Consider the following 25,012-nt stretch of genomic DNA (forward strand, 5'->3'; position numbering starts at 1 on the left):
CACTACTTCAAAAAGGTATATGCACCCTATGTTTACTGTAGCATTATTTGCCATAGCCAGCATATGGAAGCAACCCAAGTGTCTGTTAATAAATCAATATTTAAAGAAGATGTAGTATATGTAGACAATGCAATATTATTCCACTGTAAAAAAAAGTTAACTTACCATTTGTGATAACATGGACAGACTGTAAGAGTATCACGCTGAAAGAAGTAAGTCAGAGGGAGAAAGACAAATATCATATGTTACCGCTTACATATGGAACCTAAAAAAAAAAAAAAAAAAAAAAAGAGAGGGAAAGCAAAATGGATAAGGAGAGTGGGAGATACAGGCTTCCAGTTATTAAATGAATGTCAGGAGGATAAAGGGTATAACATAAGGAATATAGTCAAAGTTATTGTAATAATTGTGTACTGACAAATGGAATCTACACTGGTGAGAATAACATAGCAGATAGACTTGCCGAGTCACTATGTTGTAGCCTAAGACTAATGTAACATTGTGTGTTAACTATGCTTTAAAAAAAGTAATAAAAAAGATTTTTAAAAAGCCCTACACACACACACACACACACAATCATGAGGTGCTGGATGTGTTAAATAATCCTGTGATGCAAACATTTCACAATATATAAGTGGAGCAAGTCAGCATGTTTTACACCTTAAATATGCACAATGTTATAATAATGATATCTCAATAAAGTCAGAAAACAAATTCCTAACATAAAAGATTATGCTAATTAAGGGAACCAGTCACAAAAGACAATATGATGTATAATTTCATTTATATGAAATGCACAGAACAGACAAAATGACATTATGACAAAAAGTAGATAAAATATTGACTAAGGCTGGGAGATGCAGAAAATGCAGTTTCATTAGAGGGTAAGTGTTCCCATTTGGGGTGATAAAAGGGCTCTAAAATTGATTATCATAGTGGTCACACAATTCTGTGAATATACTATGAACCACTGAATTGTATACTTAAAATCTAACAATTGTATAGGATACGAATTACATGTCAACCAAATTTTTATGAACAAAACATAATCTCTTGAACCATCATAGCCACAAAATATAAATCACCTGTATAATAACTTTAATTCTTTTGTCAATGAGACTACAGACAGTGCCACCACTGTCACTAACATTCTTCCAAAATATATTACAAAAGATGGGTGACTTGCACATGTTAGGTCATTGGCTCTTAGCTAGATGATAGAATTTATAAGCATCAACAAATATTAAATACATGTGTATACAAATGAAATCATCTGCCTTTACCTTTTTCCATTTGCCATCCAAATAATCTGACTGTTCACATAATCTGTTTACTTTGAAAGGTAAGAGTTATACTTTAACTTACTGAGTGATTTCTGCTTGACTAAATACAAGCAATGGGACAAGGAAACTGGAATTTGCAAAGAAACATTGCATTCCACCAGGATGTCTACACAGTGGATTTCCGTTCTGCTGCTGCTACAGCTCAGTTGTTTCTTCAGCTCTGGGAGTTGTGGAAAGGTGCTGGTGTGGCCCACAGAATACAGCCACTGGATCAATATAAAGACAATGCTCGATGAACTTGTCCAGAGAGGTCACAAAGTGACTGTTCTGACATCTTCAGCTTCCATTCTTGTTAATCCAAATGAATCATCTGCTATCGAATATGAGATTTTCCCTACATCCATACTTAAAGATGATTTTAAGGATTTTTTCAACAAAATGCTCGATATGTGGATATATAACTTGCCAAGAGACACATTTTGGACATATTTTTCACAAATGCAGGAAATAATTTGGAAATTTTCTGACTGTCTTCAAAAGCTCTGTGAAGATGCAGTTTTGAACAGGAAGCTCATGACCAAACTACAAGAATCGAGGTTTGATGTCATTCTTGCAGACACCGTTGGACCCTGTGGTGAGCTGCTGGCTGAGCTACTTAAAATACCTTTAGTGTACAGTCTTCGCTTCTCTCCTGGCTATGCAGCTGAAAAAAGAATTGGAGGACTTTCTTTTCCTCCGTCCTATGTACCTATTATTTTTTCAGAATTAAGTGATCAAATGACATTCATGGAGAGAGTAAAAAACATGATATATGTGCTTTATTTTGACTTTTGGTTCCAAGCACTTAATGAGAAGAGTTGGGATCAGTTTTACAGTGAAGTTCTAGGTAAGTCATGTTTCTAATTGGTAGCATGAAGTCTTAATTCCTAGTGCCTAGGAAGATGAGTTTGTATGAAGTCAAAGGAATTTCTCTTTCATAAGAGAAATGACGAAATTATAATATACAGTGGTCTCCCAGTCTCACAATTATTATGGAAAGACTTATATGACAGGACCAGTTCCAACCATGTCATCCATTACTGAGTACATTACACTCCAGAAATTCAATAACCACAAATTAAAGCACTAAGGGTTTCATGAAGCAATTACTATTTATCTACATATCTAATATCTATTCATTTGGTGTTTATTTGTAATACTTTAAATTTTTTGGAGTTTTTTCACCCTTTTCATTTATTTATTAATTTTTTAATTAAATTTATTTATTTTCAGCATAACAGTATTCATTATTTTTTCACCACACCCAGTGCTCCATGCAGTCCGGGCCCTCTATAATACCCACCGCCTGGTACCCCAACCTCCCCCCCTCCGCCATTTCAAACCCCACAGATTGTTTTTCCGAGTCCATAGTCTCTCATGATTCACCTCCCCTTCCAAATTCCCCCAACTCCCTTATCCTCTCTAATTCCCCATGTCCTCCAAGCTATTTGTTATGCTCCACAAATAAGTGAAACTGTATGATAATTAACTCTCTCTGCTTGACTGATTTCACTCAGCATAATCTCTTCCAGTCCCGTCCATGTTGCTACAAAAGTTGGGTATTCGTCCTTTCTGATGGAGGCATAATACTCCATAGTGTATATGGACCACATCTTCCTTATCCATTCGTCCGCTGAAGGACATCTTGGTTCTTTCCATAGTTTGGCGACTGTGGCCATTGCTGCTATAAACATTGGGGTACAGATAGCCCTTCTTTTCACTACATCTGTATCTTTGGGGTAAATACCCAGGAGTGCAATGGCAGGGTCATAGGAAAGTTCTATTTTTAATTTCTTGAGGAATCTCCACACTGTTCTCCAAAGAGGCTGCACCAACTTGCATTCCCACCAACAGTGGAAGAGGGTTCCCCTTTCTCCACATACCCTCCAACACATGTTGTTTCCTGTCTTGCTAATTTGGGCCATTCTAACTGGTGTAAGGTGGTATCTCAATGTGGTTTTAATTTGAATCTCCCTGATGGCTAGTGATGATGAACATTTTTTCATGTGTCTGATAGCCATTTGTATGTCTTCATTGGAGAAATGTCGACAGTCCATATCTTCTGCCTATTTTTTGATATGATTGTCTTGTTTTGTGTGTGTTCAGTTTGAGGAGTTCTTTATAGATCCTGGATATCAACCTTTTGTCTCTACTGTCATTTGCAAATATCTTCTCCCATTTCATGGGTTGCCTCTTTGTTTTTTTGACTGTTTCCTTTGCTGTGCAGAAGCTTTTGATTTTGATGAAGTCCCAAAAGTTTATTTTCGCTTTTGTTTCCTTTGCCTTTGGAGACATATCTTGAAAGAAGTTGCTGTGGCTGATATCGAAGAGATTACTGCCTATGTTCTCCTCTAGGATTCTGATGGATTCCTGTCTCATGTTGATGTCTTTTATCCATTTTGAGTTTATCTTTGTGTATGGTGTAAGAGAATGGTCGAGTTTCGTTCTTCTACATATAGCTGCCCAGTTTTCCCAGCACCATTTTTGAAGAGACTGTCTTTTTTCCACTGTATATTTTTTCCTGTTTTGTCGAAGATTAATTGACCATAGAGTTGAGGGTCCATATCTGTGCTCTCTACTCTGTTCCACTGGTTTATGTAATACTTTAAATTTTTTAAAAATTTTTCTGGATAAAGTGTTTTAAGCTCCCTTTGTTATTTATTAAATACAGGTTGAAAATATTACCTTTGATATGCTTCACTTTTTAGAATAATTTTGAGAATAATAGAATAATGACAGCATATTGAGTCGAGATTTCCCATATAACCATTGGTCCCACACATGCATAAGATCCCCAATATCGGGGCACCTGGGTAGCTCAGTAGGTTAAATCCTCTGCCTTCAGCTCCGGTCATGATCCCAGGGTCCTGGGATCGAGCCCCGCATTGGGCTTTCTGCTCAGCAGGGAGCCTGCTTCCTCCTCTCTCTCTGCCTACTCTTGTGATCTCTATCTGTCATCTGTCAAATAAATAAATATAATCTTAAAAATAAAAATCCCTAATATCAGCATCCCCCACCAGAGTGGTACAATTGTTAAAATTGATGAACCTACATTGACACATTATTATCATCCAAAGTCTATAATTTACAGTGGAGTTCACTTTGGTGATGTACAACCTATAGGTTTTAGCAAATTTATAATGATATTTATATACCACTACTTTATCAAGCAGTTTCACTGCCTTAAAAATCCTCTCTGCTATGCCTATTTCCTACATATCCATTTTACTTTACTTTTCCCATTTTTTAAAAAAAGACATTAGAAGGGTGCCTGGATGGCTCAGTTGTTTAAGCTTCTGCCCTCAGCTCAGGTCATGATCACAGCATCCTGTGATTGAGCCCCAAATTGGGATCTCTTCCCTGCAAGGAGCCTGTTCCTCCCTCTTGCTCTGCCTGCCTCTTCCCCTGCTTATGTTCTCTCTTTCTCTGTCAAATAGATAAAATCTTTCTAAAAAATACATTGGAGGGGCACCTGGGTGGCTCAGTGTGTTAGGCCTCTGCCTTCGGCTCAGGTCATGATCTCAGGATCCCGGGATCGAGCCCAGCATCGGGCTCTCTGCTTAGCGGGGAGCCTGCTTCCCCCTCCCTCGACCTACCTCTCTGCCTACTTATTATTTCTCTCTCTGTCAAATAAATAAATAAATAAAATCTTAAGAAGTAATTTTAAAAAAAGACATTAGAAATTTCACTATCTTCATGAAAGCAGAGATGTTAATTGAGGAGTCACATTTTTCCAGTACAACTGTCTATAGAGTATTAAGGATATTATTTCCACTTGTTTCTCTTTTTTAATTTAAAAATAGGTATCTTATGGTTTTGGGTGCAATTGTAAATGGGATTGACTCCTTAATTTCTCTTTTTTCTGTCTTGCTGTTGGTGTAGAGAAATGCAACTGATTTCTGTGCATTGATTTTATATCCTGACACTTCACTGAATTCCTGTATAAGTTCTAGCAGTTTAAATGTTTTTTCATATTACCTGAAAGATTCCTTCATAACTGGAACAAATACTGGCTCTATCCCAGACTCAGGAGCCTAGAATAAGAAGTTTTTAATGATCACAAATTGTTTTATTAGGGCTTATAAATCACGCTTTAAAGGCCTAAAATCTTGTTGAAGGGTGCACATACACATTAATAGTTCACATTTTTTGAAAACTATGTTACTCCATTAAAGGAAAAATGAGTCAAAATTAATAGTGCACATATCTATTTCCATACTTGATGAAAATATTCCAGCTGTTATTTGCAAATATTATTTAATACACAAATATTATTATGCTCCTAATGTGAACCAAGTGCAATGGTAAGTACAAGGAGTCAAGCTGTACTTTCAAAACCTTTTTCTTGGAAAATCTAGGATCGAGGGAATAACTTGCTAAATTATAGAAACGAGACTGAGTGGGGAAGAATGTTTCCATTGCTTAATTGATTGGGGAGCTCAAATAATTGTTTACATTTGCATCTGTTACTTTTGCAGCATTTCAAAGGAAATAAATGCATGTTTAATTTGATAGTGGCTTAGGTTTAATAATTGTTTATGATTGTGAATGCACTACTGTGATATTAGAAATCAGACTTACACTTTGTCTTTCATATATACATATGAACAACATACATAATATGTAAATATAAATTTGCATCATTATAGATGTTTGTAACATATATGTGTTCTATTATCAAACTACAAATACTATTAAACATTTTTGACTAAATTTTTCCAAATTCCTTTCAGAAAATTCCCTAGTATATTCACATTACATTACCTACCATTACCATTATCATTACCTCATTTCCTCTACCTATTGCTTGTTGTAGGGTTCTTTACTTATTTATTTACTTTTACTTTTCATTAAGTTCTAATTTTAATTCCAGTATAGTTAACTGAAAATGTTATATTAGTCTCAGGTGTGCAATGTAGTTATTTAACAACTCTGGACATCACTCTGTGCCCATCAGAAGTGCCCTCCTTAATCCCTCATCATCTATTGAAACCATCCACTTACCGACTGCCCCTTTTAATACTTTGTTCTTTACAGTTGAGAGTCTTTTCCTTGGTTTGTCTCTATCTTTGTCTTATGCTCCTTTGTTTGGTTTCTTAAATTCCACATATGAGTGAAATCATATGGTATTTGTCTTTCTCTGACTGACTTATTTTACTTAGCATACTAGTCTCTAGCTACATCCATGTCACTGCAAATTGTGAGATTTCATTTATTAAAAAAATATTTAATTTCTTTCCTTGAGAGAGAGAGAGAGTGGAAGAAAGAGAGAGGGAGAATCTGAAGTATACTCCACACTGAGCACAGAGCCCCACTTGGGGCTCCATCCCACAACCACTAGATCAGGACCTGAGCCAAAACCAAGAGTTGGATGCTTAACCAACTGAGCCAGCTGGGTGTTTTAAGAACTCATTCTTTTTTTATGGCTGGGTAATATTCATTGTATGAATATACCACTTCTTCTGTAGCCATTGATCAGCTGATGAATACTTAAGCTGTTTCCATAATTTGGCTACTGTAAATAATGCTGCTGTAAACATTGGGGTACATGTATCCCTTTGAATAAGTATTTTTGTATGCTTTGGGTAAATACCTAATAGTGCAATTGCTGAATCATAAGGTACTTCTATTTTTAACTTTTTGAGAAACCTCCACACTTGTTTCTTGTGGCTTTGATTTTAGCCATTCTGAAAGATGTGAGGTGATATCTCATTGGAGTTTTGATTTGCATTTCCCTGATGATGAGTGGTGTTGAGCATCTTTTCATGTGTCTGTTGGCCCAGTGTATGCCTTCTTTGGAGAAATGTGTGTTCACATCTTCTATCCATTTTTTTAAATTTAATTATTTGTTTTTGGGGTATTGAGTTGTGTAAGTTCTTTATATATTTTGGATACTAACTCTTTCTTTAGGGTTTTCTATAATATCATGCCATCTGCAAATAGTGAAAGTTTTACTTATTCCTTACCAATTTGAATGGATTTCCTTTCTTTTTGTTGTCTGATTGCAATAGCCAGAACATATAGTACTAAATGGAATAAAAGTCATAAGAGTGGACATCCTTGTCTTCTTCCTGATTTTGGGGGGAAAGCTCTCCCTTGTTCCTCATTGAATATGCTGTTCACTGTGGGTTTTCCATATAAGGCCCTTATTTTGTTGAGAGTTTTTATCATGAATAGATGTGTATCCTTGTCAAATGCTTTTCCTGAATATATAGAAACGATCATATGGTTTTTCTCCTTTCTTTTACTAATGTGATGTTTGTCTTTTTTCCATTCAGGAAGACCCACTAAATTATCTGAGTTAGGGAGGAAGGCTCAAATATGGCTCATTCGAACCTACTGGGATATTGAATTTCCTCGCCCATTCCTACCAAATTTTGAGTTTGTTGGAGGACTCCACTGTAAACCTGCCAAACCCCTGCCTAAGGTAAGTGATTCCTGTCTCTTTTGTTTTATTTGCTCTGAAGCATTTAACCAGTATTCTACTTAAAAATATCATTCCTCAACAATATTTGTGTGTCCCAACAATATCTGTAGTCAAATCCAATGTTCACTTGCTGTCACTCCAACATTTACACAATTCCTCATTTGAGATCCCAAGGCTTGACATCTTAGAGTATTAATGGGTTTGCTTAAATGATGAGAGTATGTGTTTTCTGCCACATATCAAGGCTAGACAAAATCTTAGTAAAGATCACTGAGGGAGGGATGCCTGGGTGCCTCAGTCAGATAAGGGGCTGCCTTCTGCTCACGTAATGATCCCAGGGTCTTGGGATAGACACCCACATTGGGCTCCTTGCTTAGAAAAAGGAGTCTGCTTCTCCCTATGCCTCTGCCTGCCACTCTGTCTGCTTATGCTTTCTCCCTCCGACAAACAAATAAATAAAATATTTGAAAAAAAGAAAAGAATCATTGGGGGAACATGGTTCTCAACATGATAGCTGTCTGAGAAAATGAGCACAGGAAAAACTACATTTTGTACATAATAAGTACCACAAATTCTGCATATTTAATAAGAACCAAATAATTTCAACCACTTAGAGCTGAAAAAATTCATAATATAAAATTGAAAAATAATTCTGTTAATATATAAGATGATACTTTATGAAGGAAAGCAATCAAATAATATGTTTTAAGTTGATATTGTACCTTTAAGACATAAGAAAAACAAGTATCCCTTACGAAATGATTTTATGGTCTTTTCAACATCTCGTTGTCCATGTTTTTATTGGTAATAAGATGAAACTAAGACCTTATTTGAGGGTTAACCTAATACCAATTTTGATTGCAAAATGTTTTAAATGTGTATGGTAACTTTCTCAAAGTCAAAATCCTAAGGTAAAACTAACAAAAGTTCTATTCAGCCTAACACAAGTGTCTAGAACAGATAAATCCATAAATAGAATGTATTTACACACTATGGAATATTAGTCACAAAACAGAAGAGACGTCTAACACATACTCTAAGGTGGAAAAGCTTCAGGATGTTACAGAAAGTGAAAGGGGGAAATCACAAAAAGATGGATATGGTATGATTCCACTGATACGAGGCATGCAGATTAGTCAGATTTATAGAAATACAAAGTATAATGATGGTTGCTAAAGATGAGGAATTGTTATATAATGAGCACAAAATTCCAGTTTATCAAGATGAAAAAGTTCTGGTGATTTGTTACCCAGCAGTGTAAATATAGACATTATTGACTGCATGCCCAGGAATAGTTAAAATGGCAAATTTTTGTGTATTTAACCACAATTTAAAGATAAGAACAGACTTTACTGTAAAACTCCTGATACTATTTGGTATCTCTCTTTTGCTGTTTGAAGATATTTTTTTTTTTAAGATTTATTTATTTGAGAGAGAGATGGGGGATAGGGGAGGGGAGAAGAGGGAGAGACAGAAGACCCAGCATATTCTCCACTGAGTGTAGAGCCAGACTCAGGGCTCAATCTTACAACCCTGAGATCATGACCTGAGGTTAAATCAGGTACTTAACTGACTGAGCCACCCAGGCACCCCTGTAGAAATTTGTTTAATAGTGTTTGCTGTGGTGTTCCTCTTTTGTAATGGAACAAATTCTTTCTTCACAGGAAATGGAAGAATTTGTCCAGAGCTCTGGAGAAAATGGTATTGTGGTGTTTACACTAGGGTCTATGATCACTAACCTGCCAGAGGAAAAAGCCAATGTGATTGCATCAGCCCTTGCACAGATTCCACAAAAGGTTAGAGTCTGTTAAACTGTGTAAGGAGTTTGCTTGCCTTTCCTTCATGACATGGAAACCATGATGACAGCTCCAATTTATCTCAGATATGAGCAAAATATACATGACAGATGGTAAAGTAGTACAGAACGTGTTTTGACAATAACTTTGGTATTAACATTGAGATCAGAAAGAAAGATATTTAGAAGGAATATATTTAGGAGATACAATGTAACATTTGCTATTATAATGTATCATGGGCAGATGTAGAAATCACCAAATTCTGTCCTGTCAGTCACTCCTTCTCCTTATACGATTTCCAAGGGCACTGAAAAACTCATAGATGTTCTCTGAAAGGAGTTAAATTTCAACAGTTATGTTAACCAGGAACTATAAAAGTCTGAAAAGCTTCATGCAGTTTATGCTTGCTGGATAATCCAGGTTACTTTTCCTTCCACTAGCTTTTCGAGGAAAGCCAACTCAGTATGCTCTTCAGAGAAAGGATGCCCAGGGCACACCAAGCTATGTTTTGGCAATCATCCAGCCTAAGTGATTCAGGGAAAGAGAAAAACTGACATGAATGAATGGAGTGGACCCGGCTAAGAGTAAAAGAGTGAAATAAATGAAAAGGGAGGAGATGAGTCCACCCCTTCGAGGTGACCCTGTGCTTAGTAATAGTGGTTCCAAAAGGACTTTAACTTGCCAGAATAGTAACTTCACCTGATTAAGGAAGGAAATGGAAATATATTAAGGAGCCAACCAGAAACAAGCTTAGGATGGGAAAGTTTTGGATTCCTCTTTCTTTGTAAAATATAGTAGTAAATTATTTTCCGATATATAGAAAACAACTGGAGTATTTGGGTATTTATGAACTACTTTTTGGTTTACTGATGTCGTTTCTCTTTATGCTAATGTTCACTTAATATCTAAAGTTACTTGACTATTTGCATATGTTAACCAATGTAAACCATCATCCAGATTATGTGGATTCCTGGGGAATTCTAAAACAAATCTATTTTGGTACTGGGAATTGGTAATGGAAATTGCTTGGGTATAGAACTCATATTAATCCATGCTATCAATGTTTTGTAGTGCATCATTGAAGTATTAACAATCAGTTAAATAAAATGTAGCATCATCACAGCTTTGGATGTTTTTCAACAGCTGCACTTTTATTTCTGAAGTTCCAACAGGCTTTTTTTTTTCTTTTTTTTTTAAAGATTTTATTTATTTATTTGACCAAGAGAGAGATCACAATTAGGCAGAGAGGCAGGCAGAGAGAGAGGAGGAAGCAGGCTCCCTGCTGAGCAGAGAGCCAGATGCAGGGCTCCATTCTAGGACCCTGGGATCATGACCCAAGCCAAAGGCAAAGGCTTTAACCCACTGAGCCACCCAGGTGCCCCGCCAACAGGCTCTTCTTTGTAACATTTAAAGAATTTCCAAAGAAAGAAATAGTAATAACAATCTGGATTCATGTAAAAATTTAACTTTTTCTTGGAAGTAGTGTCTAATAATTAGTGATGTAAAAGAAATTATAGGTACAAGAGAAATTATTTACATTAATAAATTACTGGTAAGCAGAAATATTTATTTCTCACAAGCAACAGATTACATGCTTAGCTTTTTTGTATATCAAAAGATGTAAAACTCTAATAAAATAACATGTGGAACAAGTAGACATACATGAACTCCCTCCTGCAACACTTTAAAAGAAATAAATAGGTAATATTACATTGGAAGATGATAGCAGTTACAATAGATAAAACAAAACAAATGTGTAGGACTTAGTAATTTCCAATTTGTTTGCACTAGAATTATAATAACTGCCTAAAAATTTCTTAAATATGTATATTTGTCACTGTTAAACTCATTTGTCTAATCTTCATGTGTAAAACATCATGATTACATTCATACTTGATTGAATGTAAAAATAAGTAAAAAATGTGGGTATTTTATTATACCAGCATTTTGGTAGTCTCATTTTTAATATATTTGTCCTGTTATTTTTCATTCAGTGAAAGGGGTCTAACTAGATTATCTCTTAATTTCTTAAAATTAAAAATAGAGCTTCCCTATGACCCTGCAATTGCACTCCTGGGTATTTACCCCAAAGATACAGATGTAGTGAAAAGAAGGGCCATCTGTACCCCAATGTTTATAGCAGCAATGGCCACAGTCACCAAACTGTGGAAAGAAACAAGATGCTCTTCAACGGACGAATGGATAAGGAAGATGTGGTCCATATACACTATGGAGTATTATGCCTCCATCAGAAAGGATGAATACCCAACTTTTGTAGCAATATGGATGGGACTGGAAGAGATGATGCTGAGTGAAATCAGTCAAGCAGAGAGAGTCAATTATCATGTGGTTTCACTTACTTGTGGAGCATAACAAATAGCATGGAGGACAAGGGGAGATGGAGAGAAGGGAGTTGGGGGGAATTGGAAGGGGAGGTGAACCATGAGAGACTATGGACTCTGAAAAACAATCTGAGGGCTTTAAAGGGGTGGGGGTAGGAGGATGGGGGAACCAGGTGGTGGGTATCAGGGAGGGCATGGATTGCATGGAGCACTGGGTGTGGTGCAAAAACAATGAATACTGTTACGCTGAAAAAAATAAATTAATTTTTTTAAAACGTAAGAAAAAAATTCTAATATGCTGGGGCACCTGGGTGGCTTAGGGGTTAAAACCTCTGCTTTTGGCTCAGGTTATGATCCCAGGGTCCTGGGATCAAGCCCCACATTGGGCTCTCTGCTCAGCAGGGAGCCTGCTTCCCCCCTCTCTCTCTCTGCCTCTCTATCTACTTGTGAGCTTTCTCTGCCAAATAAATAAATAAAATCAATAAAATAATTCTAATATGCTATAACTTCAAAGTTTCAACTCATGAAATAAGGGATTTTCTTTTACAGGTTCTATGGAGATTTGCTGGCAAGAAACCAGACAAGTTAGGGCCAAATACTCGGCTGTATGACTGGATCCCCCAGAATGACATTCTTGGTAAGAATCTGGAAAACCTTGAGTTAAATGCAATGCTAAACAAAATGATAAGAGTTCTGAAGAAGCAAATTGATTGAACATTCATTATTGAAAAATTCTAAACAAAACTTAACTTCATTACATTTGTTTTACCGTGCTAGGGGGGAAAACAATCACATATGGGATGTTATTATACACAGTCATGTTCTTTATGACCAGAATCAAAGTATGTTTATTTCAGGTGTAATTACTTCTCAAGCGTAATTTTCTAATTTTTTTTAATTTACATTTTTTTTATTAATTTTTTATTTTTTATAAACATACATTTTTATCCCCAGGGGTACAGGTGTGTGAATCACCAGGTTTACACACTTCACAGTAAGCACATACCCTCCCCAATGTCCATAATCCCACCCCCTTCTCCCAAATCCCCTCCCCCCACCAACCCTCAAAAGTACAGCATCCCTTCCTCATCAAAACTCTTCAAAGTGTAGGGATAGAGGGCATATACCTCAATATCATCAAAGCCATCTATGAAAAACCTACCGCAAATATTATTCTCAATGGAGAAAAACTGAAAGCTTTTCCGCTAAGGTCAGGAACACGGCAGGGATGTCCATTATCACCACTGCTATTCAACATAGTACTAGAGGTCCTAGCCTCAGCAATCAGACAACAAAAGGAAATTAAAGGCATCCAAATTGGCAAAGAAGAAGTCAAATTATCACTCTTCGCAGATGATATGATACTATATGTGGAAAACCCAAAAGACTCCACTCCAAAACTGCTAGAACTTATACAGGAATTCAGTAAAGTGTCAGGATATAAAATCAATGCACAGAAATCAGTTGCATTTCTCTACACCAACAGCAAGACAGAAGAAAGAGATATTAAGGAGTCAATCCCATTTACAATTGCATCCAAAACCATAAGATACCTAGGAATAAACCTAACCAAAGAGACACAGAATCTATACTCAGAAAACTATAAAGTACTCATGAAAGAAATTGAGGAAGACACAAAGAAATGGAAAAATGTTCCATGCTCCTGGATTGGAAGAATAAATATTGTGAAAATGTCTATGCTACCTAAAGCAATCTACACATTTAATGCAATTCCTATCAAAGTAATTTTCTAATTTTTAATTTAAATGCAAATAGCCAACATAGAGTGCATCATTTGTATCAGTTGTACTGTTCAGTATTTTATCAATTGCATATAACACCCCATGCTCATCACATCAAGTGCCCTCCCTAACGTCCATCACCCAATTAACCTATCTCCGATCCACCTCCCCTCCAGCAACCCTTGGTTTGCTCTCTATAGGGGCAAACTATAGCAAACCATAGGTTTGTCTCCCTGTATGATTTCTCTCCATTTGGTTTTCCCTCCTTCCCCTATGATCCTCTGTGCTGTTTCTTACATTCCACATATGGGTGAAAGCATAAGATTATTGTCTTTCTCTGACTGACTTATTTCATTCAGCATAATACTCTTCAGTTCCATCCATGTCAGTGTAAATGGTTAGTATTCAACCTTTATGATGGCTAAGTAATATTCTATTGCATAAATATACCACATTATCTTTATCCACTCATCTGTCCTTGGATATCTCAGCTCTTTCTACAAGTTGGCTATTGTGAACATTGCTGCTATAAACACTGGGGGTTATAGCAGTGCTTCTTCTTCAGGTCAATACATTTGTATCTTTGAGGTAAATACCTAGAAGTGCAATTGCTGGGTTATAAGGTAGATCGGTTTTTAACATCTTGAGGAACCCCCATAATATTTTCCAGAGTGACTGCACCAGCTTGCATTCCCACCAACATTGTAAGAGGGTTTCTCTTTCTCCACATCCTCTCCACATTTGTTGTCTCCTGTCTTGTTAATTTCAGCCATTCTGACTGGTATAAGATGGTATCTCACTGTGGTTTTGGTTTATATTTCCCTAATGCCAAGGGATGTTGAGCATTTTTTCATGTGCCTATTGGCCATTTTCATGTCTTCTTTGCAGAAATGTCTATTCATGTCTTCTGCCCATTTCTTGAGTGGATTATTTGTTTTTTGGATGTTGACGTTGCAATTTCTCTTTCTTCTGTCTCATTGTTAGTGTATAGAAATGCAACTGATCTCCGTACATTGATTTTATTTCCTGCCATGTGGCTGAATTCCTGTATAAGTTCTATCAATTTGGGGGTAAAGTGTTTGGGGTTTTCCACATAAGGTATCATGTCATCAGCAAAGAGTGAGAGTCTGACTTCTTCTTTGCCATATTGAATGCATTTTATTTCTTTTTGTTGTCTGACTGCTGAGGCTAGGACTTCCAGTTCTATGTTGAACAAAAATGGTGATTGGGCATCCCTATCATATTCCTGACCTTAGAGGAAAAGTTCTGTTTTGCCCCCATTGAGAATGATATTCACAGTGGGCTTTTCATAGATGGCTTTTATGATATTGAGATAGTTTCCCTCTATGCCTTCACTGTGGAGAGTTTTAATCAAGAAACATAACATACTGTGTTTTGTCAAATGTTTTTCTGCATCAATAGAGAAGGACATATATGTTTCTTGATGTTTCTTTTATTAATGTGATGTATTACATTGATTGATTTGTGAGTGCAGAACCACCCTTGCAGCCCAGAAATAAGTCTCACATCATTGTGGTGAGTAATCTTCTTAATGCACTGTTGGATCTTATTGGCTAATCTCTTGGTGAGAAATTTTGCTTCCATGTTCATCACGGGTATTGCCCTGTAATTTTCCCTTTTGGTGGGGCCTTTGGTTTGGAGAGCAAGGTAATGCTGGCCTCATAAAATGAGTTCAGAAGTTTTCCTTCCATTTATATTTTTTGAAACAGCTTCAGAAGAAGAGGTATTATTTCTCCTTTAAGTGTTTGGTAGAATTCCTGTGGGAAGCCACCAGCTCTTGTCTCTATTTGGCTGGGAGATTTTTTCTTACTACTTCAAATTCCTTCCTGGTTATCAGTGTGTTCACATTTTCTATTTATTCTTGTTTCAGTTTTAGTAATTTATACATTTCCAGAAATGCATCCATTTCCTCCAGATTGCCTATTTTATTGTCATATAGTTGCCCATAACATGTACGTAAAATTATTTGAATTCCTCAGTGTTGAGCATGATCTCTCCTCTTTCATTCATGATTTTATTAATTTGGGTCCTTTCTCTTTTCTTTTTGATAATCTGGCTAGGGATTTTTTGATGTAATTAGCTCTTTGAAAGAACAAGCTTCTAGCTTTATTGATCTGCTCTACACTTTTAGTTTCTATTACATTGATATGTGCCCTAATTATTTTTTCTTCAGCTTGGTGTAAGTTTTATTTGCTGTTCTTACTCCAGCTCCTTTAGTTTTAAAGTTAGCTTGTGTATTGGGGACCTTTCTAATTTTTTTTGAAAAAGGCTTGCATTGCTATGTACTTCCCTCTTAGGACCGCCTCTGCTGCATCCTAGAGGTTTTGAACAGCTGTATTTTCATTTTCATTGGTTTCCATGAAGCTTTTAAATTCTTTTTTAATTTCCTGGTTGACCCATTCATTCTTTAGGAGGATGCTCTTTTACCTTCAAATGTTTGAGTTCCTTCCAAATATCCTCTTGTAATTGAGTTCAAGTTCAAAGCATTATGCTCTGAAAATATGCTGGGGACAATTCCAATCCTTTGTTATGGGTTGAAAAACAATTTGTGCCCAGTATGTGATTTATTCTGGAGAATGTTCCACGTGCACTTGAGAAGAATGTGTATGCTGTTGCTTTAGATGGAATGTTTTGTATATATCTTTGAAGTCTATCTCATCCACTGTGTCATCCGTAGCCCTGTTTCCTTGTTGATCTTCACTTAGATGTCCATTAGAATGAGTGGGATATTGAAATTCCCTATTATTGTATAATTATCAGTGTGTTACTTTAATTTGGTTATTAATATATTTATATAAATCTTTGCTTCCAAGTTAGAAGCATACATATTTATAATTGTTAGATCTTCTTGTTGGATAGACCCTTTAATTATGATACAATGTCTCTCTTCATCCTTTCTACAGTCTTTGGTTTAAAATCTGATTTTTCTGACATTAGTATTGCCACCCCAGCTTTCTTTTGATGCCCATTAGAATGAAAATTGTTTTCCACCCCCTCACTTTCAATCCTGAGATGCCTTGAGTCTAAAATATGTCTCTTACAGACAGCATATTGATGTGTCTTGCTTTTTTAATGTAATCTGATACCCTGTGTCTTTCAGTTAGTCCATTTAGCCTATTTCATTCAGAGTAACTATTGAAAGATATGAATTTCATGCTATTGTATTCCTGTAAAGTCACTGATTCTATAGGTTGTCTCTGTTCCTTTCTGGTCTATGTTACTTTTGGACTCTCTCTTCACTTAAAGAATCTCCTTTAATATTACTTTCAGAGCTGGTTTAGTGATCAAAAATTCTTTGAGTTTCTGTTTGTCCTGAAAGCCTTTTCTCTCTCCTATTCTGAATGACAGCCTTGCTGGATAAACTATTTTTGGTTCCTATTTTTCTTATCACTCTAAATATATCCTGTCAGTCTTTTCTGGTTTGCCAGGTCTCTTGGTTACGTCTGCTGCAAATCTAATGTCTCTACCTTTGTAGGTTATGGACCTCTTGTCCCAGGCTGCTTTCAGGATTTTCTTTTTGTCTGGCTGAGATTTGCAAGTTTCATTATTATGTGTCAAGGTGTTGACCTATTTTTATTGATTTCCAGGGCGGTTCTCTGTGTCTCCTGGACTTGAATGCCTATTTCCTTCCCTAGAGTAGGGAAAATTCTCAGCTATGATTTGCTCAAATATGCCTCATGGACCTCTCTTCCTCTTCCTCTGGGACCCCAAAAACTCTAATATTATTTTGTTCATGGAATCACTCATTTATCAAATCCCCCCCCCTTACCTTTTGGGTCCATTAGTTGTTTTTCTTGCTTTCTATGGCTTCCTTCCTTCCTTTCCATTATCTTGCCTTCTATGTCACTGACTCTTTCTTCTGCCTCATTTACCTTATCTGGAAGAGCATCCGTTTTAGATAGCATCCCAGTTAAAGTATTTTTTAATTTGTCTGATTGGATTTTATTTCTACACTAAGAGATTTTCTAGTATGTTTTGTGCTTTTTTTTAAGCCCACTTAGTAAGCTTATAATCATTACCCTGAATTCCAGCTCTGGCATTTTACTTATATCCATTTTGATTATATCTGTGGCAGAGAGTATCACCTATGGTTCTTTTTTGTTGTTGTTGTGATTTCCACCTTCTAGGCATTTTAACCAAAGAAGAATGGAAGAATGAGACAACAAAATAAAAAAATATATATCAACCACAAATCAAATGCAACACACACTATACAAATCCAAAGAGGTCAGAAACTAAAAAAGACAAAGAAAAAAAAAGATAGTGGAGAGAGAGATTATAATCTCGCAGGTGGACAAAACATGGTGATCCACTTGATCCTAGGTGTATTTTGGTCCGTTAGAAGACACTAAATCCCAAAATTGTAAAGAAAGCAAAACTCACATAAACACAAAAATATAATTGAAACAGTGAGAGGAAGCCAAAAATGAAGAATAAATCTATAAAATGTAAATTTAAAAATGAATGTTAAAAAATAGTTAAAAACAATTGGTAAAATAGAAACCAGTTGGTGTGCCTGGGTGGCTCAGCCACTTAAGCTATTGCCTTTGGCTCAGAACATGATCTCCAGGTTTTGAGATCGAGTCCTGCATCTGGTTCCCTCCTCAGCATGGAAATTGATTCTCTCTTTCTATCCCTCTGTGATTCCCCCCTGATGGTTCTCTCGCTCTCACACATATAAACAATATGTTTAAAAAATAAAATAAAATAAGAAACCAATTGAAAAAAAAAAAAGTCAAAAAGAACAAGAGATTTTAAACTGAAAGTTAAATGACTCTTGAGAAAAACTGAATTCTACATACTATTTTCTCCCAGTGCTGGAGTTTTATAGTCCTCTGTGCTCCAAAAACTGGGTGTTCCCTGTTGGTTTTGCTGGTCTTCCAGGAGAAGGGCCAGCTGCACTGATTCTCAAGTGTCTTTGCCTGGGCAGATTTGCACAACACCTTGCCAGGGGCTGGGCTCAGTATAAGCTTTCTGATTGCTCTATGTGGCTTTTGTTCACTGAAGACCCTCTCTCCCTATTTGGAGGATGAAAATAAAAATGGCTGCATGCCAGTCTCCAGCCCTGGAGCTGAAAGATCACAGCCCCTTCTCTTCAGCAAAACTTCAGGGATAAGCAGTTTTTTCAGTTCTGTGTGTGCCAAACTGCAGACCCGTGTGGTGTGCACACATGCTGATCCACCCAGGAGAAGGTGAAGGGTCACCACATTTCTGCCCTTTGGAGGCCCCCCACACAGAGAATGGTCACCTGATCATGGTGCAGTTTGCAGTTTATGGCAAACTGAGCTGAGAGCCCCCTCTCTGTCTCACTGAACATAACTGGTTTCTCTCCTCTAATGGATTGGGAATTCTGCAGCCCACGCACCCCTATTCTTTCTGTGACCCCAGGGATCCTGAGACCATACTGTCCCACCTAGGATTCTGCCCCACTTTGCCACCTGGGCACCTTTCAGGAAGGGACATCTCTCCCTGGAACAGACTTCTGAAGAGTCTGAATTTGCCCTCCAGGGCTAAATCACTTTCTGGTAGCCAGCTTGTGGATGCTCCCTCCCCCTACCATCTATCTTCCGAATATACCCTCAGATTCATTTTGCTGCACCTCCCACCTTGCAAAAAGTGCCCACTTTTCTACTTGTAGAATTTCAGCAGTTCTTTTCTTACATCTCAAGTTGAATTCATAGGTGGTCAGAATGGTTTGATAGTTATCTGACTAAATTCAGGGACAAGATGAAATAAGGTCCCTTACTCTTCCACCATCTTGCCTCTCCCAATAAATTTTTAATAATGAAATGGATCATCACTTCGTCTCCTGATTCTCCCACTTAATTCCTATCTTTTCTCATTCTGCATGACTATTCAGTGCTAATGAAAAATTATTCCCAGTAACTCTACACTTTCTCCAGGAAAACACCATAATCTTTTTCATGAAGTCATAACATATTTCATGATAAAGTGCCGTCTTTCTTTCCCCTGATTTGAACCACCACTATCAGACTTCCTGTTGCCTTGACACTCTACATGTTAAATTCAGTGGCTTTACTGTTTAAGAGAATATGTTCTAATATGCCACCTCCTTTTCTTTTCTTTTCTTTTTTTTTCTTTTTGCACATGCTCTTCTTTATCCAGAATTTTCCCTTTCAATCTGTCTGTTCAGCCATCTTGTAACCATTTTTCAAGTTACAACTGCCACACCAATTTTCACTGACTTCTCCAGCAGATTTTTGCTCTTCTTGCTCTGAGATCTAAAAGACGTTTTAATGCTATTTCATATGTATTGTACTATGTGCCTTATGTTGCTAACCTCTCCTTTTTTTCCTAAGAATTATAATTACTAATGTGCTGAGATTCGTCCAACCCTAGGTCATCCAAAAACCAAAGCCTTTGTAACTCATGGTGGAACCAATGGCATCTATGAGGCGATCCACCATGGGATTCCAATGGTGGGCATTCCCTTGTTTGCGGATCAACCTGATAACCTTGCTCACATGAAGGCCAAGGGAGCAGCTGTCATTCTGGATTTCCACACACTGTCTAGTACAGATTTGCTCAATGCATTGAGGATGGTCATTAATAACCCTTCGTGAGTATTATATTTTTTTCATTAATAGTATTTATACATAGGTTCTTCTATCAATGATGATTATGCATTTCATTCTATATTTAAGAAACTAATTTTGAAATATTAATATGTATAACTTATCTTAAACTTACCTTTATTTTCAACCAGACATTTATTGCAAAGTTGCTTTTTAACCCCATTGAATTAATGGGCTGCCACAATTTTCTATATGAGCAAATGCAAAAGTTATATGGAATTGTATATATGGAATTGTATATATGGAATTGTAAGGACACATTTTAAAAAATATGATAGAATTTCTGGAATGAAAGAATGAAGACTTTTCAGTTATGTAAAATAACTTTCAATTCAGCACTGAAAATTCCAAAACTATAAAACTTTTTGCCCAAGAATTAATTATGATTTTTATTTTAATATATATTTATAATATGTGATGTATGTACCATAATATTTAGAGTATATACATATGGAGTATGTTACAGAATTATGAAGCCATGACTATAATCTAAGTTTGGGACATTTTCATTAACCCAAAAAATGACTTAGAAGTCATTTCCCATTCCTCTTGCCTTAAGTAAACAATCTACTTTGTGGCTCTACTAATTGCTGAATTCTGGATATTTCATACAAATGGAATCATACAACTTATGGCCTTTTGAATGTAGCTTTTTTCACTTGGCGGTTTTTGAGTTTCACTGATGTGGTAGTTTTGCATTACTGAATAATATTCGATGGTATGAATATACTACAATCTATTTATTCATCAGTTCATGAACATTTTGATTATTTCCACATTTAAGAATTATAAATATTCCTACATATGGTATTGTGTAAACAAAATTTGTCACTTCTTTTTGAAATGAAGGGAACTTTTGGAAATTCTAGGAGTAGAATTGCTGGTTATATGTTAACTCTGTGAAGAACTGCCAAATTGACATCCAAATGAGATGCACCATTTTACATTTCCACCAGCTGAGTAGGGGAGATCCAATTTCTCCACATCATTACCAACACTTGCTATCATCTGTTTTGGTTTTTTTTTTTTTATATTTTTTATTCATTTATTTGACAGAGATCACAAGTAGGCAGAGAGGCAGGCAGAGAGAGAGGGGGAAGCAGGCTCCCCACTGAGCAGGGAGCCTGATGTGGGGCTCGATCCCAGAACCACAAGATCATGACCTGAACTGAAGGCAGAGGCTTAACCCACTGAGCCACCCAGGTGCCCCTACCATCTGTTTTATTACAGACATCCCAGTGAGTGTGAAGTGGTCTCTCCTTGTGCTTTTAATTAGCATTTCCCTTATAGCCTAAGTTATTAAGCATCTTTTCATATACCTATTGCCATCCATGTGTCCTCTTTAGAGAAATGTCTATTCCAATTCTTTGGTAATTTTTAAATTTCATTATTTGTCTCACCTTTTTAAAAAATTTGTTGTGTTTTATGAATATAACACATTAACATATATATGATTTGTTAATGTTTTCTTCCCCTCTGGATGACTTGATTTTTAACTTTCTTGATTGTGTCCTTTGAAGCAAAAATTTTTTAAAGTTGAAAAGACAAAGAAATTATCTATATTACACAGGAAAATAATGTGTGGGAATTTGTAGTGCCTAGCACAATAACCATGAATTCAGTATTTGTTACTACTACTGGTATTAGTATTATATTAGGAGGGTATCATCTAATGAAATACCGAAAAATGTATTATCAAGAAGAAAATGGTAGAACAATAATTAATAAAATACTTTAAATAGATAAGAAAGAAAAAGAAATAGATGGCATGTTGGAAAAATAGAACAGAAAATAGAAAATAAGACAGCAGGTAAAAAATATCAATATGCCAGCACTTACATTAAACTTAAACAGATTATATAATTTAAAGATAAATATTGTCAGGATGCATTTTAAAAACTATATACTGTTTATAAGATGTGTTCAAATGGAAATGTAGAAGAGGATTTTAAGTACAAATGTAGAAAATGATCTATTTTAGCAGTAACCACTTAGAAATATGTGCCTATGCGACTATCAGACACAGTACTCCAGAATCGCTAACAAAAATAAAGATACATATTTCATAACGATACATAGACTGATCTGTCAAAACAACACAAATTAGTAACTGGTGACACCTACTACGAAAATATCAAAATGCAGCTGATGTAGACAAAAGAACAAACAAATACTCAACTCTACAGTCATAATATTGAGTTTTCAAACATCTTTCTAAATAACATAGAAAAAGAAGAAAAAAAAAAGAAAGGATGGATGGACGGAGAAGATAATGAAATTACTAAATTCCTAAATGTTTAAAGGATTCAATTTGAAATATAACCTATCCCACATACATATACATCATAATATATAAAACAACAGATAATACATATATATCAAGAATGGAATAGATATTGGAATTAACCGTATGCTGGGCTATACACCAAGAGTAAATTTGAAAAATATAAATCATCAACAGTATATTGTCCAGCCTTATTGGAATTCACTTAGAAAATGTTAAAAAGAAAGATAACAGAAACATGTCTAAATTTTGGAAATTAAGTAATATACTTCTACATAATTCAGTCAGTAAAGAAATCACAACCCTAAATAGCCTTCTTCTCAGCAATTCCATGTTCACATTATATACAAACAAAACTGTATAAACATGCAAATCTAAAGAAATACACAAGATTTTTATAACAGCTTTAGTAGTAATGGCTAAAAAATTAACACAAATGTCCACAGATCGTTAAATGAAGAAATACTCTGTGGTATTGCCAAACAATGGTATACTACAATGTACACAATGTACAATACAGACAATGGAATAATAGAATTATTCTAAATTAACCGACAACTGTTAGACAAAAGACAAAGGAAATGAGTGCTATCTTATTATACTGATACATAAATAAGAAAAATAATCTATGATGACTAAAAGGGTCAGGGAAGATGGGATCCTTCTGGGTAGCATGCGATACCCTATATCAATATCTAAGCAGTAGGTGTATAATTACATCCACTTCACAATAATATTCTAGCAAATTTTGAATTTATGAACTGTTCAGTTAAGACAAGGTGCATTTTTCTTATGCTCTATATTTAAATATTATTATGGAAAATATATTTAAAATCCTAGGTTTCAAAGAGTAGCACACACACATCGCAAATGTCTAAGGGTGCTTTGATAGTGTGATCCAGAAAAAGCCCGAGATGGAACACAGAGCTGGTCATCTATCAAGATGTAGAAGCAGCTTTGGAGTTTTGCAGGGAAAAGTGTCCAGCAGAGAGACAGAGGGGACAGAAAGTGCAAAGGTGCTTATGTTTGGACATGTTTGGCAACTTTAGTGAACTCCTAGCAGGCCTTTATGCCTACAACAGAGTGTACATGGGACAAAGTGACAGGAGGAGAGGTTGCCAGGGGGCTGTATCTGTAAGATCCTATAGTCCAAATTCCATGGCTGGATTTTATTCTAAAGGTAATGAGAAGCCAGATGGAAATTTTGAGCAGGGAAGTGCCGTGATCTGATATCAGTTTCAAAAATCAGACTGGCTACATGATGGAAAATAAAGAGTAGAGGGTAGAAGAGTGGAGACACAGGGACCAGTGAGGTGGCATTTTATTTACCATGGCACATTCCCTTTGCTGCTTCATGAGGTCATTCTACAAGTGCATTCCCACCATCTCACCTACAGCTGTTACCAGGGCCTATAGCATTTCCTCTGTTAGAAAAGATCAAACTATCCTCACTGCACTTCCATTTTCACTTCTCAGAATAGTTGGGGATGGGAAAATTCCAATTTAAATGCCAAATCTCCAGTGCGGATCCAAATAAAAAAACATACTGCTTCTGTAACTCTATGACATATATTTTGAAGCATTTGTATGGCCCTTTTCAAAAACCTTTCATGGGAATTATACGATTAGGCAAATGAGCTTCCTTTCAATGTCGGTATCTTTATGTTTCTGTTTAGATACAAAGAGAACGCTATGAGATTATCAAGGATTCACCACGACCAGCCTATAAAGCCCTTAGATCGAGCTGTCTTCTGGATAGAGTTTGTCATGCGCCACAAAGGAGCCAAACACCTGAGGCCGGCCTCCCATGACCTCACCTGGTTCCAGTACCACTCTCTGGATGTGATTGGGTTCCTGCTGGCCTGTGTGGCAGCTGCTATATTTGTCACCACACAGTGTTGTCTGTTCTGTTACCGGAAGTTTGCAAAAACAGGGAAGAAGGAAAAAAAGGAGTAGTTACATCAGGGGCCTCAAGCTGGTATGCCTCACAAATGGGACGCATCCAGTTTATTCCAGCAAGAAGCCGTGAGAGAAGGTTTCTTCCTCCTGTGACAAAATCTTTCACCACTTAGCTTCTCAGAATGAAATCTGTTTCGAAGGGATTTACAGCCTATTTAAGAGTTAGAAACGTCATGCCAAAAGGAAAACTGGAAAAAAATAAATAAAAGAAAAATAAAACTGTATGGGTATTTATTGAAACTTATTATTCTAAATCAAAAGTCATCTCCCTCCAAAAGTTATTGATCTTAACTGTGTTTCAAGTATTGGGTATGGACACAAGCTTATGAAAACTATACACAATATCTTTATTATTGTGCAAATACTCAGTATATGTTAACTTAAATTGGAACCAGAATTTTGTAGTTTTGTCCTTTGCTACAGATACGACAGGTAGTTAAAATTGTGCAAAATGATTTATTTGTTTATTTCATTTTGGGAGACCACTGATTCTCCAGAGTAAGATCCAGCCTCAGCGTCACTC

General features: G+C 36.2%; 1 protein-coding gene across 1 annotated transcript; it reads left to right on the plus strand.

Moving 5' to 3' along the window:
• The first annotated feature begins 1,416 nt into the window (after nucleotides 1-1,416).
• LOC123393638 (UDP-glucuronosyltransferase 2B31-like) lies at nucleotides 1,417-24,791 on the plus strand. The gene is made up of 6 exons (XM_045086257.1): nucleotides 1,417-2,169; nucleotides 7,601-7,749; nucleotides 9,414-9,545; nucleotides 12,437-12,524; nucleotides 20,011-20,230; nucleotides 24,207-24,791. The coding sequence occupies exons 1-6, from the start codon at nucleotides 1,446-1,448 to the stop codon at nucleotides 24,484-24,486; spliced, it is 1,593 nt and encodes a 530-aa protein (XP_044942192.1). The 5' UTR covers nucleotides 1,417-1,445; the 3' UTR covers nucleotides 24,487-24,791.
• Nucleotides 24,792-25,012: the final 221 nt, after the last annotated feature.

This window comes from Mustela putorius, unplaced genomic scaffold (assembly GCF_011764305.1).
Source record: "Mustela putorius furo isolate JIRA1106 unplaced genomic scaffold, ASM1176430v1.1 tig00000925_pilon_pilon_pilon, whole genome shotgun sequence".
NCBI lineage: Eukaryota > Metazoa > Chordata > Mammalia > Carnivora > Mustelidae > Mustela > Mustela putorius.